The sequence below is a fragment of the Lates calcarifer genome, unplaced genomic scaffold (genome assembly GCF_001640805.2).
Source record: "Lates calcarifer isolate ASB-BC8 unplaced genomic scaffold, TLL_Latcal_v3 _unitig_1409_quiver_2267, whole genome shotgun sequence".
NCBI classification, from domain to species: domain Eukaryota; kingdom Metazoa; phylum Chordata; class Actinopteri; family Centropomidae; genus Lates; species Lates calcarifer.
Window position 1 is genome coordinate 1 of NW_026115498.1, and position 19547 is coordinate 19547.

General features: G+C 39.1%; 1 protein-coding gene and 1 long non-coding RNA gene across 3 annotated transcripts; both read right to left on the reverse strand.

Annotated features, from left to right (window-relative positions):
• Positions 1 to 513: 513 nt before the first annotated feature.
• On the reverse strand, positions 514 to 10619 carry LOC108888743 (uncharacterized). Of its 2 annotated transcripts, XR_001961880.2 has the most exons (6): positions 9894 to 10619; positions 9074 to 9547; positions 7209 to 7272; positions 2607 to 2688; positions 1788 to 1852; positions 514 to 1040 (listed from the first exon to the last, which is right to left on the reverse strand). It is a non-coding gene; the product is annotated as an uncharacterized LOC108888743 (long non-coding RNA). The 2 variants fall into 2 exon arrangements; XR_001961881.2 differs by lacking the exons at positions 9074 to 9547; positions 9894 to 10619 and adding an exon at positions 8076 to 8139.
• Positions 10620 to 10625: 6 nt separating this feature from the next.
• LOC108888742 (tyrosine-protein kinase Srms) lies at positions 10626 to 17159 on the reverse strand. Its single transcript, XM_018684861.2, has 5 exons — positions 16925 to 17159; positions 16141 to 16299; positions 14339 to 14520; positions 13278 to 13434; positions 10626 to 12690 (listed from the first exon to the last, which is right to left on the reverse strand). Exons 1-5 carry the CDS (start codon positions 17157 to 17159, stop codon positions 12491 to 12493), a joined length of 933 nt encoding a protein of 310 aa, XP_018540377.2. The 3' UTR covers positions 10626 to 12490.
• Between the last annotated feature and the right edge of the window lie 2388 nt (positions 17160 to 19547).

The following is a 19547-nucleotide window of genomic DNA, read 5'->3' on the forward strand; positions in this document are numbered from 1 at the left end:
CGTCAAAAAATGTCATAGTATAGTATGGCGTCAAAAACGGTCAAAAAATGTCATAGTATAGTATGGCGTCAAAAACGGTCAAAAAATGTCATAGTATAGTATGGCGTGAAAAATGGTCAAAAAATGTCATAGTATAGTATGGCGTCAAAAAACATGAAAAAATGTCATAGTATAGTATGGCGTCAAAAAACATGAAAAAATGTCATAGTATAGTATGGCGTCAAAAAACATGAAAAAATGTCATAGTATAGTATGGCGTCAAAAACGGTCAAAAAATGTCATAGTATAGTATGGCGTCAAAAACGGTCAAAAAATGTCATAGTATAGTATGGCGTGAAAAATGGTCAAAAAATGTCATAGTATAGTATGGCGTCAAAAAACATGAAAAAATGTCATAGTATAGTATGGCGTGAAAAACGGTCAAAAAATGTCATAGTATAGTATGGCGTCAAAAAACATGAAAAAATCCAGGTATTTCAAAGATATTACTGACATTAGCACATAAAAATTAAATTATGTATCAGTTAAATAATCAGTCATTAGCCTGAATAGAAACTCATCATTTAATTTTATTTAGAAAGTTCACGTAGCAAACATGCAGATTGTTGTTTATATTTCACAAGATCCACTAAAGATAGGAAAATTGATTTTTGTTTTAACAAGTGAATGGCAGTAGCAATTAGTTGTAGTCAGTAGTTGATTTGAAATTAATACTAATAACTTAGTACATCTGTGAATGTTCTCAGTCACCCAGGTGCTTCAGTCAAATGCAACTGGACCTCTTTTGGGATCCTTGAAGATGTTTTGCGTCTTAGGTAAACAACCTCTTCAGTTGAAGAGGGCTTTTGGACAAGGTGAAACATCTTCAAGAAACCTAAAAGAAATCCAGTTCCCTTTAAAGCTGGCACTTAAGAGTGCCATGAGCTGGATGACTGAGAACCTACCGAGACATAGTCATTTAGTAGTAGTACAATAATAACTAACACATTGTTGTGTCTCTGCAGGAGGAGGGGGACATGTCAGCAGCTGAAGTTCTGGACCTGGAGAGGACAGAAGAAAAGAAGAGTTAAAAAGCTGTTCATGAAACAGCTGCACTTCATATTGAGCCAGACTGCTAGAGGACCTCCAAGTGGAGGGCTGTGTTAAAGCTCCACACCCTCCTACCATGTCTGTCCTTAAGCTTAATGACAGACATGCTTTTTGCTCATAACCACATTATGTGTTTGGTGGGAGAATTTAAAAAAGCGCCTTCTAGTGGTCAAACACTTGCCATTATCTTTGCTGTGGTTTGTTAATGTTGGAACAAAATCATTAAAAGATTTAATTAAATTTCATGCCTATCTTTTACAAATAATTTTATTAGGCAAACATTCTCTACTTCTGCTGCTAAAGTGGATATGCAGCAATTAAGGGATTTAACTATTGATTCATGCATTTAAAGGTGTTTTGCTTTACAGTTAGTTACAGGTATTTTAACAGATTTTTTTATGGTTACAGACATGTAAAGGTTTTAATTTTTACTGTGTGCAGCTATAAACATTTAAGCGTTTTATTCTTAATAGAGGTTTAAAATTATGATTTACAGATAATTAAAGGTTTTATTGCAATTACATTCTTTACAGATATTTAAATATTTTACTCAGTCTTTTTTACTATCTGCAGCTACATTGTGGAGAAATACTAATTAATAGTAATTAAAATGAATATTGCAGCTTTAGCTTAGTGATGTTTGTTCCAGACAAACAGGTTTTAAAGAGTCAAACTGAGAAGAATAAACTCACACTGACCTTCTGTCAATCTTCTTGTCTGTGTCTTCTCTCTGTGATTTGCTGGTTGAAATTCTGGTTGAGTCCTGTGATGAAAAATCAGAAACAACAAACATCAGCAACTTTTGAACCATTAAAATAAAAGCACAGAGGGTTTCTGGGTAATGAAGTTCAAACTCTCAAAAAATAGAGAAGTAAAAGACACTAAGAAAACCTGAAGAATTCTATGTTGAGGTAAAAGTTGTGCTCTTCTGTCTTTGAGGGGAAAATCATGACTGTTTAAAAATGTAAAAGATTTACATCTTCAGTCACCAACAAGAGCCACAGTTTTTCATATTTAAACAGGCTAAGCTGATGTAACTAGGTGTGGTCCTGTGAGGAAAACTACAACACACTACACATACATTGTAAAGGCTAAATGGTGAGAGAATAAAACAAAGCGCCTCCTATTGGTCAAACATCTGTCATGATCTTTGCTGTGGTTTGTCACTTGTCTTAAGTTTCTCTATTTTCAAAGCGTTTTACAGATCATTTTATTAAGCAAAATGTCAAATATTCTCCACTAAATTTGTACGCATCATGGAGAAATTTTACTGTTTTTCTATATTACTTTTTTGATCCAGTAATCCAACATTTGAGACTTTATATTAACTTGACATGAACAATATGGCAAATGTAGATTGGGTCTTCAAATTGTATCTTACACTCAGATTCTGTATGATAATCTACATTATATAAAAAGAAGAGTAAAGCCAGATTTAAAAGGTTTTATATTTTTTTCAGCTACACTGCAGAAACATGACATGATAGATGGACTGAAAAGAATAAACTGACACTGACCTTGAGTCTGTCTCTTTTTCACAAGCTCAAAGAACTACTTTGTTGTGTGAGGATTCTGCAATCATGGACGAAGTGGTAACACCTGGAAGAAATGAGAGAGAGAGATATGGAAAGGAATGTAAATTGATATAGTTAAAATTACTACACCAACTGATATCTTAAAAAACATTTTATTTGTATAAGTGATACTGATTTGTACAGTGTAGTCTAGTAAATGCACATCAGTAAAAACTTGTTTGTAATGTACTGTCAAACTAAATAAAGATATTTCTCTATCTCAATAAAATATATATATATATATACATCAATGTTTCTCTGCCATGTGGCCACAGGACGTTGAGAGCGGCTGTTCGCTCCAGTTCCAGATCCAGTTGTCTGATGACAAAAATCCTTAATCTGGTTTAAGATTATAGTTGTAATGTTATATAAAGTGATGGTGACTTGACTTGAAACATTTAAGTAGTTTGCTGAAAATGTTTTAATATCCAGCCAACAGCCTGTGCTTATGGAAAACACTGGATTTTTTGTACCAAAACACATGTGACAGCAAATGACAGGAACAAATAACAAGTAGCAGTAGTGGCTTGAATGAGTAGGCTTTCAAAGGCTCATGGAGTTTGTGGAACCTGAACACACTGTGCCTTCACAGAAGACCATCACTAGCCAGATTGAGAAAAAGTACAATGAGGCAGCTACAGCTCTAAAAAGGGAGGTAAAGTTGGTGCATCTGTATTTTTTTTTCAATTTTATTTATATAGCGCCATATCACAACAACAGTCATCTCAAGGCACTTTTCATATAGAGCAGGTCTAGACCATACTCTTTAAAATAGGTATTTACAGAGAGAGACCCAACAAATCCCACCATGAGCAGCACTAGGCGACAGTGGCAAGGAAAAACTTCCTTTTAAGAGGCAGAAACCTCGAGCAGAACCGGACTCAGGGTGGGCGGCCATCTGCCTCGACCGGTTGGGTTAAGAAGGAGAGAGAGGGGGAGAGGAGGGAGAGGGGGTAGGGAATAGCGAAAGAAGAACATAGCATAACACAGGTTCCATATCAGATGTAAGATGAGGCCAGTAATACAACAGTAGTAGTGATAGTAGTGATAATTAAAGTATTAACTGCTAACACAGCAATACAACTAATAGCAGTATAAGTAATTTCTAATTCTAGCAGCAGGTGTTGAGTGGAGTTGTAGGAGCAGCAGGGGACTTGTCATCACAGATCAGACTCTACAGCTCCAGAGGAAGAAATACCTGCAGAAAGAGACAGAAGAGGAGAGAGAGACGGAAGAGCACAATACTACAGGAAAGGGGAGATACTGAGTTAGTAACATGTAACATGGGATATGAATCCATATTGAGTGGAGAGAGGTGGAGAGAGAGAGAGAGAGAGAGAGAGAGAGAGAGAGAGAGAGGAGCTCAGTGCATCATGGGAGATCTCCCGGCAGTCTAGGCCTATAGCAGCATAACTAAGGGATGGTTCAAGCCTGAGCCAACCCTAACTATAAGCTTTATCAAAGAGGAAAGTTTTAAGCCTACTCTTAAAGGTACAGAGGGTGTCTGCCTCCCGGACCGAAACTGGGAGAAGGTTCCACAGTAGAGGAGCCTGATAACTGAAGGCTCTGCCTCCCATTCTACTCTTGGAAACTCTGGGAACCACCAGTAAACCAGCATTTTGGGAGCGCAGAGTCCTGGTGGGATTGTAGGGGACTATGAGATCTTTAAGGTAAGATGGAGCCTGACCATTAAGGGCTTTGTATGTGAGGAGGAGGATTTTGAATTCTACTCTAGATTTGACTGGGAGCCAATGTAGAGAGGCTAACACAGGAGAAATGTGATCTCTTTTCCTAGTTCCTGTCAGTAGTCGTGCTGCAGCATTTTGAATCAGCTGCAGAGTCTTTAGAGACTTGTTGGGGCAGCCTGATAATAATGAATTACAGTAGTCCAGCCTAGAAGTAACAAATGCATGGACTAGTTTTTCTGCATCTTTTTGGGACAGAAAATGTCTAATTTTGGTGATATTACGCAGATGAAAAAAGGCAGTCCTAGAAGTTTGTTTTATGTGTGAGTTAAAGGACAAATCCTGATCAAAGGTGACTCCCAGATTCTTTACAGTGGAGCTGGGAGCCAGGGCAATGCCGTCTAGTGGAGCTACATCATTAGAAAGTTTGTTTCTGATGTGTTCAGGACCAATTATAATGATTTCAGTTTTATCTGAGTTTAGTAGTAAGAAGTTGCTTGTCATCCAGATTTTAATGTCCCTAAGACAAGCTTGGAGTTTGGCTAGATGATTGGTTTCATTAGGTTCCATTGACAGATAAAGCTGTGTATCATCTGCATAACAATGGAAATTTATGGAGTGTTTCCTGATAATGTTGCCCAAGGGAAGCATATACAGAGTGAAGAGGATTGGTCCAAGCACTGACCCTTGTGGAACTCCAAGTCTAACTTTTGTGTACATGGAGGAGTAGTTGTTAACATGTACAAACTGAAGCCTATCAGATAGATAGGACTTAAACCAGTTTAGTGCCGTTCCTTTAATGCCAATAAAGTGCTCCAGTCTCTGTAAAAGGATGTGATGGTCAATTGTATCAAAAGCAGCACTGAGATCTAACAAGACAAGTACAGAAACAAGTCCGTTGTCTGATGCTATCAGAAGGTCGTTCGTAACTTTTACAAGTGCCGTCTCTGTGCTGTGATACAACCTAAATCCTGACTGAAAAACCTCAAATAAACTATTGTCCTGTAGAAAGTCGCACAACTGTTTTGCAACTGCTTTCTCCAGGATCTTAGAAAGAAAGGGGAGGTTAGATATAGGTCTGTAGTTGGTTAATACATCTGGATCTAGAGTGGGCTTTTTTAGAAGAGGTTTGATTACAGCTGTTTTATACGACTGCGGAACATAACCTGTTAACAAGGACAGATTTAACATATCTAATACAGGACTGCAAATTAAGGGCAGAGCTTCCTTAAGCAGCCTAGTTGGGATGGGGTCTAAGAGACAGGTTGAAGGTTTAGATGCTGAGATAATTGATGTGAGCTGGGCTAAGTCGATGGTAGAAAAGGAGTCAAGGTTAGGTTTTGCAGCTGACTCTATGGATCCTGTGTTATGGCATAAATCTGTACTGATTGAAGGCAGGATGTGATTAATTTTACCTCTAATGGTAGAGATTTTATCATTAAAAAAGTTCATAAAATCATTGCTACTGAGGGTTATAGGGATGCGTGGATCTATAGAGCTGTGACTCTCTGTCAGCCTGGCTACAGTGCTGAAGAGAAACCTGGGGTTGTTCTTATTATCCTCTATTAATGATGAGTAATAGGCACTTCTTGCATTACAGAGGGCCTTTTTATATCTTTTGACACTATCCTGCCAAGCTAAGTGGGATTCTTCCAGTTTGGTGGAACGCCACACTCTTTCAAGCCTACGTGCTGTTTGTTTCAGTGTACGGGTTTGGGAGTTGAACCATGGAGCTTGCCTCTTTCTCTTTATTGTTTTCATTTTTAGGGGGACGATGGAATCTAAAGTGGTACGTAATGAGTCTGCAACACTGTCTACAAGATGATCAAGCTGGGAGGGAGTAGCTTCTGGAAAATTAAGATGAGGCACTGGACCTAAGTTAGTGGGAATCATTTCCTTGAATTTAACTACTGCATTATCAGAAATATTTCTAGTCAGGATGTTTTTTGCTGATAATACATAATCCAGCAATATGAAGTCGAAAGTGATTAAGAAGTGGTCTGATAGAATGGGATTCTGTGGGAAGACTGTTACATGTTCAATGTCAATACCATAAGCTAAAACAAGGTCGAGAGTGTGACTGAAACAGTGAGTGGGTTTATTTACACACTGAGAGAAGCCAATACAGTCTAGTAAAGAGGAAAAAGCAGAGCTAAGGCTGTCATTGTTGACATCAACATGAATATTGAAGTCGCCTACAATAATAACTTTATCTGTTTTAAGAACCAAACTCGACAGGAACTCTGAAAATTCAGATAAGAAATCAGAGTATGGACCAGGAGGACGGTACACTACAACAAATAGAATTGGCTTTAATGTTTTCCACCTTGGGTGGGACAGACTAAGAACAAGACTTTCAAATGAATTATAACTGAGTTTAGGTTTAGGGTTAATTAATAAAGTGGAGTTGAAAATGGCTGCGACTCCACCTCCACGGCCAGTGTCTCTGGGAATGTGAGTATTAATATGACTGGGGGGGCTTGATTCATTCAGGCTAACATACTCATCCTGACACAGCCAGGTTTCAGTCAGACAGAATAGATCAAGATGGTGATCTGATATCAAATCATTTACTAGTACAGCTTTGGATGAGAGAGATCTGATATTGAGTAATCCGCATTTAATTATTTTATTTTGCTGTACATTTGAGGTGGATGTGCTGATTTTTATTAGATTATTGTGACTAACTCCTCTTTTGTTGATCTTCGATTTAGTTAATTTGTACACTACACTGCAAAAAACATGACTCGACATGATGACATATTGTTTGGGTGAAGGGCACGTGTTAACGATGACATCACAACTAATCTACTTAAATTGGCTTGGCCAAAACTGAAAGCAAAATGTTTAGGACACATACCTGTTTGGTCTGCGAGGTGACAGCTGGTGTTTCCCTGCAGGCTGCAGCAGCTGAACATGCAGACCTGCAAAACACAAGAGCGACACTTGAAAAACTAATAAACTAATAGCCAATAACCAAAACTTCCAAAAACTTAAAACAGTGTAAGCAAACATGAGGTAAAATCTAGTTTACATACAAGATGCCTGCTACAAGGTGTAAGAATAGCTTCCTTTGTCGGTACAGTCTAGAAGAACACGATACTGAAAACTAACGCTAAATCCCTAACGATCACAATCATGTTATTTAAATAAGCCATTAATAACCCCTGAGAGAAAAGCGGTTACTAAATAACATTCAAATTTTGAAACCATAACTTTCACTTTCAAAGCCTGAACTCAGACGTTCAAATTTTAGTTTCAATACAATGACTTCTACAAGCTATCTCACCTCATACATCGTGGAGCACAGAGTTTTCAAGCCTGCATTTAACACAGAACTGTGCCCAACCAAGTATGAAGCCACCACAAACAAATTCACAAAAAAAAAACTGACAGGAGGCGGCGCATAACGACTAGAAGACACAGAAAAGCCAAAGGAAGCGCAAAACAATCACAACCAGATACTAAGCTGACAGTGAAACGTGAAATGACCAAGAACGACACAAAAGCTGACCACAAGAAGATATGAAACAGCCAAGCAGAAACGCAAAGCGACCAGAGAGCAACACTGCCACGAGGAAAAAAACTTAAGGCGTAAATCGACGCAAAAACAATCTCAATAAGATGCTTAACCCACACAGACAGACTTTAAATGACCAGAGGCCTGTACCACGGAGCAGGATTTGAATTTTGAACTTCAGGTTTAACTCTGGGTTTTCAGTCTTACGGTGGTTCACTTCTTCTCAGGGTAAATCACTACGGTAACCGATGCTGAACAGCTAACCTGCTCCGGAGCAGATTAACTAACCAGCCCAACTACTGACCAATCACATCACTGGAAAACTAGAGTCGTCATTTCTGCAGGATCCCAACAGGGACAGAGTTTACAATAAAGTGACAAATGATAAAGATCAATAGATATTTTTAGAACTCTGTATAATCGTTGAATATTTGTTATATCTGTTGAATATTTCCCGCGATAATAAATGAACATTTCAGTCAGATCGACCGCAGACATTAACTCTCTCCTCTCTGCTTCAGCAGCAGAAACACTCTTTTTTTATCTGCATCACAATAACTCAGAATAAATCACCATCAGACTAAAGAGCAAAAACGCGCACTCTGTGAGAAACAATCATTTATTTACAATAAATCCTCAGCTTGATTTTGATAACTGGAAATTATTTCTAGCGTTTCTATTGCAGTCATGTGATCGTATTGTTCATTTCACCTTGTTAAATGCCATATTTGGACGTGGATATAACCGAAACGACAGGCAACCATCAGTGTTAACTATCACATAATATTAGGTAGCTTACCCATGATTCTGACAACGCTGCTTTTAACGAACAACTCTGCCTCTTTCACATGAACGCGCCCGGGAAATTCTGGATTGACTGTGGTTGTTAGGTTTAGTGAAGCCTGATAAAGATAAGATATCCTGGGTATGTTGAACTTGCTTCGTAGTACAGGCCTCAGGATAAAGCACAAAATTGGGGGAAGACTCAAAACGTTTGCAAAGTGACCTCAGAGAGAGGTAAACAGACCGAGAGACACTCACTGAGTTTTCATCCGTCTATGTTGGTGGGCCAGAACCCATGTGAGCGGGGCTTTAGTCACAGAAACACAAACAGAGCCTCACCACGCAATAAAAACACTGGAAATGAATATAAAGCCAAAAGATAACAACAAAGGAGAATGCTAATGCTAACTAGTTAGCCTTACCTTCTCGCCGCATGTGTCTTCAGCGTCCAGCCTCACTCGTGTTCGATAAAAAACAGCTCAAGCGCTTGTTCTAACATCCAGCAAGTTTCTCACGGTGCCAGCAGATCGAAGCGACGACTGAAGCGTTAGTTTTACTCCATATTTTCACGACTTCTCCTCAGTTTGTTTGTTAGCCGCTGTGCTCTCCCTGCAGTCGGCCATAGCCAATGACGTCACACGCCGGCCAACGTCGGTAGACCAAACCCCGATTGGTCAGCGTATTCTGCTCCGCCCATTTAGCTTCTGATTGGTCGAATCAGCGGAAGTTACTCACTCAAAGTGCAGACTGAAAAGCGTGATCGAATAATACACTCGCGGTTCACAGAGAAGCTCTTACTGTTGAGGGATCTGGGGGTCCGGTTCGTGCCTATAAAGTAGCGGTAGGTGTGCACAGCCTGGTTCGAATCCAGCTCAAGGCGGGAACCTGGATAAAATCTGAATAAATATTAGGTGTTGGGCTAACTGCCAACTCATCTGCCTTAGAACAAGGTCCAATATATAAAGGAACAATCATATTATCATATAAAAATCACAGTAAAATCATCAACTACTACTGACTATCATCATCCTAACAATCTTAGTTAACCTGTGTTGATACAGGTTAGATTATCAAGATGAGAAAAATAACAGCCTCAATACATTGAATCCATGTAAATGGAGAATTAAAACTTTCCCTTAAAAGTGCACTTGAAAAATATTCTTTGTCATACAGTGAATTGACAATAGCCACCTACATATTTTGAAGATTTGGTACTGTGAGGAATTCGATAAATCCACTTACCATTACATGCATCAAGGTCAAGCTTCTTTGTGTTCTTTGCCTTCCTATTAAGTGAAGTGCTTTGTAAACATATGACAAAGACAGTAGATATAGACACATGTCAAAACAATACTTAAAATATTTTATTCTTTGCACTACTGGTGTTTGGTACCTGATGGCACACAGCCTAAAACACAAAACTCAATCTTGTGATTATGGCTCAAGTTTCCTGAACTTGGCTTTGTCTTCTGTAAATGTCATGCATAAAAGACCAAAGTTGCATTGTTCTCAAATTGCATTGCATTGCAACATTGTTGTACAATTTTGTGGTGTAGAAATCCCACTCCCCGCCCCTCACAAAGTGTCTTCTGGATATGGCTGATTCACTGTGCAGGACTTTTAGCCTTAGTGTTCATTTTTGTAGTTTTTACTCTGTTATGTAAACATAAGCACTCAAGGTGTTCCTGGCCATTACATTGGGCCTGTAGAAGAGTTTTAATAACTTAAGGCCTGTACACATGGCACTATGGCCCACTGGCTTTTCAAGCACTGGCTCAGCCACTATTAAATGTATCACAGGAGGATAAAAACAATTGCCATACTACTCTAAAGAAACTGGTATCCAGATGTATTAGATATGCAACATGTTGCCAAAACCTTCTCAAATCCCTGTAACAGAAGGTGGGCTGAACAAAATACTTTATGCTTGTGGTTAATATCAAGACTAACAGTGTGCAGCGATGCTAGGGGCCCGTGAGTCCAGAGGACAAAACTGGTGGATGGATGAGAAATAGAGATAAAACTCTAGCACAGTGGGTATTTCAGGGCTTCTCAGGCTCAACCTCTCTCAGTCTAAGCTGTACTGGATCAGTGCTGACATGCTAGATGTGCTGTGTAATGCTTGTGCAGTGTAGTACATTGCTACACTGCTAAGCATTAGTATGTATTCTAGCTAGCATGCTAACTTGTGCATTCTTGTTAGCATTAAAAGCATGAGAAAATTGATACTGCTCTCATGTCTCTATGCAAAAATAGTTTTCCAGACAGCTGGTGAAGACTGCAGTCATTAACACACAGCTGCTGGTCACTGAGACATAGTTAAAGTACTTAATTAATCTACCTGCAAAACTGTTACAAAGTGCTATATGACGGCAGTTCTTGTCGACGTTTCATCAAAAAGCCTCAGTTCAGTTGCCTTCAGGTCATTGACTGGGAGTCTTGACTGATACACTGTAAAATTGTTGTATTCTCATTTCTATCTGAGTATGGCTTAAGCAAACTAGATATAACAGTTAGCTGGTGAGTTTTACTGGTGTTGGTGGGTGTATCTTTTTAACTTAAGACAGAGCCAGGATAGCTCTTTCCCCCTGGCGAGGCTAATAGGATCTTGGCTTTGGCTCCCTGGTTAATGTAGAGACATGAGAGTGCCATCAAGGTTCTCATCTAACTCTTAGCAAGAACACGAAAAAGCATATATCCAAAAAGGCTGCACTATTATTTTAAAGAATAAACTAGGATTTTTTTCACGTCTACCTTAAAACAATACTTGCATGCCATATGAGAAGTAACAGAGTCATTGGCTGCTGTAGTCATTCCTTAACTGATAACACTGTGGCTTACACTAGAGGGAGATGACTTACAGCTCTGCTTACATGTTAATAATTTTTGTGGTATTTCTGTTTCAAAAATGTTTAAATCACATGTCAATACCATCTGAGAAAATGGTCCACAACAGCAATGATGTCATCATCACTGTCAAAATGGCGACCACTGAGCTCCCTCTTCATCTGGAGCTGATGTGATTTTTCTCTGTTTTCTCTATTATTTTCAAACGTGTACCTTTGACCTATCCTTTACTCTGAAAGTACAGTACAGCTGGTTGTCATAATTAGATAATGCACCTCAAAAACTGAAGTGCTGGGCCAGAAGACTGACGCAATCTGTGTCAAGATCGAGACCAAAGTGTTGGACCAACAGACCAACTGGCACTAGCATCCCTATAGCACCAGGCCCCTAGCATGGCTAAAAACCCAGCAAGCATTTAATTATTGCACATAACCTCAAATTTAGCACTGGCTTTGCAGTCAAAGACCTGTGATTTCATAACATTTCAAAGTGTGCATACACAGACATGGCACGTACAGAAGTAATAAAATATTATTTATAAAACACAGAAGGGTATAAAATTAAAAACAGTTGGTGCTGTGAATGTGCCGAGGGGTTTAGTGTTAAGTTTCTTTTAGGAGTGTATTTACACACCTTTCTCAGGCTATTTTCAGTCATTCATTTAACTGCTGTCCTGTCTTTCAGCCATTTTCCTTCTCAGTTTCCCCTCTGATTTGTTTGATTTGGCGAGCATCTTCTCCATCGCCTCTCCAGTTTCTTGTGCTCTTCCTCCCTCTGTCCTATCACACCTTAGTGTTTTTAAAGTACATATACCCTGTTGTGGAAGTGTATTGCGTGGGGGAGGAGAATATTCCTTGCCATTTCTCATCCCCCATTCCTTATTCCTTCATTTCTGTAGTCCATCCTTCTGCCAAAGTCCAGTTGCAGAGGATCTTCTCTTACACCATTTATACCCTATAACTGCCCTTTTCTCTGCCCAGGTCTCCATCTTTCTAAACCTCTATGGTCTTGAAATATATCCTGGCATAGATTGAATCCAGTTGGCTGTGCAGGGCGTGGAAGGAGGGTCTCTTGGACGGCTCAGCGGCCCAGCAGTCCATCATGATGCGGTAAATGTTCTGAGGACAGCGGGTCGGACAGGGCAGCCGAAACCCAGACGACAGCAGATCCAACACCTCCTTGTTGCTTTTTCCTAAAGTAAATTAAAAAAGCATGAGCATTAAAGAAGTTTGCTGTCTTTTTTACCTTTTTCTTTTACAGTGTTCAGAGGACTGCAGTGTGCGGATAGATAGCATCCACAACAATTATAATGTCAAGAATTGCTGCAAAAGTCAACATCATTCCTGCAACATATTGAGTCTGGATATTCAGTTATCTTGAAAGATCATGATATGATTAATCATGAGTTTAAAAAGTGCTTAAACTATGAAGCTGATGCAACCTTAAATTTTTCATTATGTCAACAAATCCCCTGAAAAGACCAAAACGAAAACCAAAATCTCTTGGTCTGAATTTTTTTAGCAAACACTTTCCAGCAGGAAGAAAGAGACTTTTTTCAGAGATGGTTTGATGCTCTAGTATTTCTGGCAGCAGGATGGTATTTCAGGCTTTGGATAAACACACAGTACTTGTTGGAAGAGTCATTGTATTGATGGTCCATTATGTAGCTGTGAGAGTTGGTCAATAAACAGGTTAACACACTGGAATCAATTTGCAACAAAAGGCAACATATCTCCTGTATATTCTCTTTTTAAAAGTACAAAATAGTTAACAGTATACCTTCATAAGGCATTTTGCCACGTGACATCATCTCATACAGCAGCACGCCAAACGACCAAACATCCGACTTTACAGAGAACTTCTGGTAAATGGCCGCCTCAGGAGCCGTCCACCGCACGGGGATCTTTGTGCTTCGACTGGCTGTATAAACACTGTCCTGGTGAGGGAGAACATAAAGGGTTAACTAGATGTATATGCACACTTTAACTTTAATGGTGCACTTTTTAGCCTTTTGTGTTTCTCAAATTGAAGACTACATTTCCCATCAACCCCCACTTGATGTAGTTACCCTTATGATGCTGTTTCTCATCACTGTTTTGTGTAAATAACAATCCAGCTGAAAGAAAATGTCTTTGGCTCATTTGCTAAAATGCATGGCATAATTTTTTTCTGATCACTCGGAAAAGCAGAAACTTTAATGTGTGCAACAGCTCTAGTCTGAACAGATTTAACTGACTCTATCAGCCCGACACTAACATGATGGAAAAAAAACTGTTCATGTCTCTTAGAAACAGCCAGTGTGTATCCATACAAGTTAACTTTCAATAGAAGAATTAGTAGATGAAAACAAGATAAATCAGTGAGTTTCTTGCAAAATAAAAACTGCCTTTACAAGTAGAGACAGTCTTAATGGAGTGTCTAATTTATTTACAGTAAATATTATTGTCTGTGAGTATTGAGGTAATGATGTCCTCATGTTTGAATGATACACAGAACATTAAACTGTCTCTGTCTTTACTAATATAAAGTATTACAGGCTCTGCAAGAGTAAAATATTTATTACACAAACTATATGAGAGCTGCAGCTGTCATTTTTAACTGTACACTGAGCAGACAGAAGGAGGGAGGAGTCATATTAAGTATTCATGAGTTTACACAGGAACAACAAAGCACACTATATACATATTTAAAAAGAAAACAGATAAATAACTGGTGTTATTCTAAAATAAGAAAATGGTTCAACACAGATGAGACAACAAATTTAACCCCCCTCTCCCTCTCTTCCTCTCTCTCACACAAACACACACACACACACACACACACACTCCCTGCCACCTTACCTTAATAATCCGAGCCAGTCCGAAGTCGGCCACCTTGCAGACCAGATCGTCTCCCACCAGGATGTTCCTGGCAGCCAGGTCTCTGTGGACGATGTTTCTGTCCTCCAGGTAGGCCATGCCCTCTGCAATCTGACTGCCCATGTAGATCAGATGAGCTGAAGTCAGCACCTGGCCTTCAGCCGCTGAGAACACACACACACACACACACACACACACACACACATTCAGACAAACAAGAAAGAACAGCAGGGATTTGTCAGGCAGGTCAGGTGTTCTATGACTGAGCAGGTTTTCAATAACCCACATGATGCCTGAGTCCTGATGCACAGATAACAAAACAATACTTTTGAACAAACCTTTTTTAGAAGGGTATCTGTGGTATGTTTTAACCTGGGCTTTACTTTCCCATGTTTTTGGGTGTAAATGATTGATAGGGACAAAAATCTTTGGGAAGAACAGTATACCCAGACATTACGATCAACTGCTGAAATACAAACAAACGGTGCAATTGTCTATGTCAAAGTACGTCCACCAAAGTGCTTGTTTCTGCCACTAACACGCTCAGTGTCTGACTACATTATGGAGAGGATTCTTACAGAGATTTAGTTTAATCAGAAACATCACTATACATCACTACCAGACTCCACTGATAAAAACAGCCATTAGTTGTGTGATTGTGTTATCCTTATTCATTCATAACAACAATCTGAGTGTGACTTTAAAGCACCTTTACACTGTTCAAGAGTTAAATGTCATCAAACACTGGAAGTGCATTTCTCTTAAACAACTCAAGGCACATTCAGAGCTCACTCACTCATTCCCAGAAACTGGGCCATGAACGGATGTCATATTTTATTCCTCTCGTTCTAACGTGTTGCGAGTAGTGACTGACTCTCATAGACCTAAATGTGTATTGCTGTGCAGAGAAGCAAATGGATGCCACATCATTGGAGGAATCACATCGCATTGTTCTCCTCCTATTGGCAATAAGCAGCTGTAGAACTAAACTGGTTGCTGAGGATACAATTTGCACGAGAAAGCATGTAACAACAGTAGAAATGGTTCTGCTATTTTTATTGTTACTGTGACACGGGAGGCTGATAATGATGGCAGATCCTTTTTTCACCATGGTAAGGAGGAAATATGATTACTGGCAAATGTAAACATTTCTCTTTCTTTGTATGTGTGAAGTAGAGTGGGAGCTAACAGTGTGCAGAGGGCAGATAAGTACAGTAATGACATGCAGACACACACAGCATCTACTGGTGTGAGAAACATCTGAGTCAAAGCCCTCACACTCGCTCGCTAAGACTCCCTGTGATTAAAGCCTTTTGTAAAACGTCAGAACAATATTTCTCTGCCAGAACACAGATTATAATTCCATTTGCTTTGGATTTAAGGGGAAGAGATTTAACGTCACTTGGCCTAAATACTGTTTCAGAGGGCTCTCCAAAAAATGTCTGAGGTAAGGACTGAAATTCTCAAACCCAAGAGAAGCAAAATTGACTTTCTGTTCTAAATCTCTCTGCATATTAAAGCGACAGTGGAGTCTGCTCTTTCAGAGAGCGTCTGTGTGAAGTTTCCAAACAGGAAATAAATCACTACAGAGCACTTGTTGTTGATAAGGAGTGCCTCAAGATAACTTCTGTTGTGAATTGGCGCTATATAAATAAAAATTGACTTGACTTGACTTGATAAGGAGTTGAAAGTTAAATGTAAATATCAGAAGTATTGTAAGTCTTGTGGTGCTGGCTCAGATATGTGTGCACCCCAAGCTCGTTACGTTGTGTTTGAACACTCACAGGCGAGGTACGACTTGAGGCTTCCTTTGCTCATGAGTTCTGTGACGATGTAAACCGGCTCTCCTCTGGAGCACATGGCCAACAGCTGGATCAGCTTCGGGTGATGGAGGCTCTTCAGCGCCTGAACCTCCTTCACAAACTCGTCCTGCTTTGTGTCCTCTGGAGGAGGAGAAACAGAAAGCTCAGTGAGTTCACTCTCATTCATTTCTCAATTCTTTAAGTTTTTTTTTGTTTTTTTTTCAAAGTAACCTGTTAAATGAAATTTCTCCCTCCATTTGATACTGAAATACCTCAGAGTCATTGCTGTTGCTGTACTCCGGTTCTTGATATCACAAACCTGCAAGGCCACATTCCAGGCCACTTTATATCATGTCCTGTGTTGAACTGGGATAATTCCTCTGTTTACCCTTCATGTGTCGGGACGGGAAAACAAATGGAAAATTACAACTTTACTAAGCTGTAAAGTCCTGACTCAGGGAAATATAAACGGCTATTGAGTGTGTCAGAATCTGATAAACAGTTAACTGGACTTCCTGGTTCGTATTTTACCTTCTCAGCAGCACCTGTAGGAACACACCCATGCCTGCACAGCCCATTGACGTTTTTGTTGGGACTGCTATTGTCATTCTGCACACAGCCTTACAGAGTAATCTGAAACCAGGCTGAATTTTTTTTGACAGGGAAATTCCCCAGGGAACCTTTTAATCTCCAGATAAACAGTATTTCAAACACCATCTTCAGTCACATGATTTACTCACTTCACAGTTTCTCTCTGCAGTCGTACCTTGTTTCAGCATCTTTATGGCCACCTTCTTGTTCTCTGTGGTCCACAGAGCCTCCCACACCTCTCCAAAGTGTCCCTCTCCCAGTTTCTTGTGGAGTTTGAACTCCTCTCGGGGTCTCTCCCATGGCTCCATGTCGAACAGTTCCCGCTGCACAGAGACGACGACAGGGTGAGTCCAGACAACTTTCACATCAAACACTTCAAAACAAGTGGACTGACAATTCTGCAGAGACATTTTCTAACACTGAAGGACTGTGCATCTGAAATATTGTTTGATCCATCAGTTTTACAATAAGTCCTGACTCTGCACAACACAAGATGCTGAGACGCACAAACAGGTTGGACGGTGAGAGTTGCTTAGTTGCAGAATTCGCTTGACCCCTGTGTGATATTAGACCGGTCGCTGGGCAAAGCTTAGATACGAACTGGAAAAAATGTTGTATCAGACCAAAGGAGGTGTAGTGCAACAAAGACAGATGAAAATGTGTTTTTAGGAACAGCAAAGTGCATCTTTGATTGTGGATAAAAAAAGAGTACAATGTGTTGACATTAAATAACATTCCCTCAACACGGACGGTTGGTTTTCTTTCCATGCAGTGTGTTTTTCTTGAACGCTGGCTGTGTGGTTCTGTGACCGATTATTTTTGTTCTCAGGTCTATCCTGAGCGAATCACGCTGACAGAACACACAGCCAGAAGAGAAATCTTCTTCTTTTTCAGATTTGATGCAGGTGCAGACAGGTTTTCCTTTAGATGATGATCAGCAGATCGTCTGTGTAAGGTGAGTGAAAGATGAATGAAAGGATGAATGAATGAACCAATGAATGAAGAAAGGAATAAATGGACAATGTGAGGCTTAAAAAACAGCACATGAATTCAGATCATTTTATGATAAATTTATTCTCATCAACAATCAGGTGCTACAAAACATTTTGTTCTATTGATCAAGTACTTTGATAAACATAAAATGAAATGAAGAGATCAATGAAATGATTGGTTAAATAACATGATTTATAAATTAACAGTCAAATAACAATTATTCATATATATATATATATATATATATATATATATATAAATATAAAAGAGACTACAAATCAACTTCAGTTCATCTTCATATTAAAAAAAAGTAAAATGTTGCTTTCTGTGTTGCCTCAGCATTGTCGCTTCAACACATACATCATCCAAAACAAACTGAAATAAAAAAGGATGTTCAAATTGAAATAAATGACCTGCTACGTCACAGCCTGTTATTTTACACAGAGAAAACAACGAAAGTTTTTCCTCATCATCAGAACAAATTATGGCACGTTTTAAAAGATGGCAACATGAAGGTTAGACAGGCCGTTTTATTAATCCCACTTAATTAAAATGTCGTCTCCCACTAATAGCTTCTGAGTTTGACAAACTTAACCACTTGAGCTTTAACACAGTTCACTGACCACTTTATTGGACATAAAAACACACAAGATAAATCTGCTTTTAGGAACTAAAAGCTAACAGATGAATCAGCCTATAAACCAAGCTTCATCACTTTTTATTGACCGTTTCTCTTTGCTGCTTCATTGCAGAAAACAAGATCTTGTGCCAAGCCGATAAAAAGTGATTGAAAGTATAGTTAGTGGCCTTTTCTAAGGGCAGAACATTTAACTGGTGGAAGATTTAAAGACGTCTAAAATGTCCTGTGAATGCCGTAAGATCAAAAACCAAGACGTAACGTCACTTCTTCATACATGGGAAATGTTGTATTTCTTGATGATTTTGTTTTCTCGCAGGTCATTGCTGATTGTTTGAGACCCAAATATGAAATATGTCAAACTCAAAATGTCAACAGTGAGCTGAGATGATGTTTAGGATTCAAAGATGCAACTAAAGACTGTAATAAAGTCACGGAGCAGATCCTTCAAATGTTCCCTCTCTTAATCAGATCCAGTAACAGCTGCAGAGGAGTCGGGAAATATAAATGCAACGCATAAAAATCATCAATACTCGAATGTAAAATAGATTTATCCTGATATTTGCTGTTTCTAGCTATGTTTAATAATATCTTTAAGATAAGAAATGGTTTAAGTAAAAAAAATCCTTCAATGAAATGAGGAGGGAAAATGATTGAAATGAAAACAAATGTGAAAGTGTTCAGTAAATTTTTCAGCTGCTGTTAGCTTCCCATGCACTGTAAGTGGGTTTCCTGTGTGTGTGCTGTATGTTAGCACATCGTCTTCACCAGAAAAAAAAACAACAAGTTATGTTTCTCAGTAGATGAGGAGACTGGAACCTCATCACGTTCTGCATCATTTGAGCTTTGAGTGGAGCTTTTTTTTTATCACCCATCTAGAAAAGTAGCTCCACCAACCATTTATCTCTTAGAACCAGATAGAGATAGAGATAATGATTTTACCCAGAAATCTGCTGTAACAGGCATTTAGTATGATAAAAATGTGCAGTGGCAACAGAGCTGAAATTCCTACTGTATGTAGGTCACAGGATAGGCCTAAGGTTTAACACCTGAGCTCGCAATTATGTTACTTTTCCAAGATAAGGTCTCCATTTTTCTCTGGGAGTGCAGTGCCTGTGTACATGTGCTGAATCTGTGTTTGTATTTGCTTGTGTGTTTATGCCTGTGT

What these genes read in the sequence shown, in the direction of transcription:
- LOC108888742 (XM_018684861.2), bottom strand. Translation starts at nt 17,159, where the DNA reads ATGTCTCTGCAGAATTGTCAGTCCACTTGTTTTGAAGTGTTTGATGTG. An exon ending in GACTGGCTCGGATTATTAAG is followed by an intron (nt 13,435 to 14,338) that starts GTAAGGTGGCAG and finishes CTCCCTCACCAG; the next exon opens with GACAGTGTTTATACAGCCAG. An exon ending in TGGCAAAATGCCTTATGAAG is followed by an intron (nt 12,691 to 13,277) that starts GTATACTGTTAA and finishes AATTTACTTTAG; the next exon opens with GAAAAAGCAACAAGGAGGTG.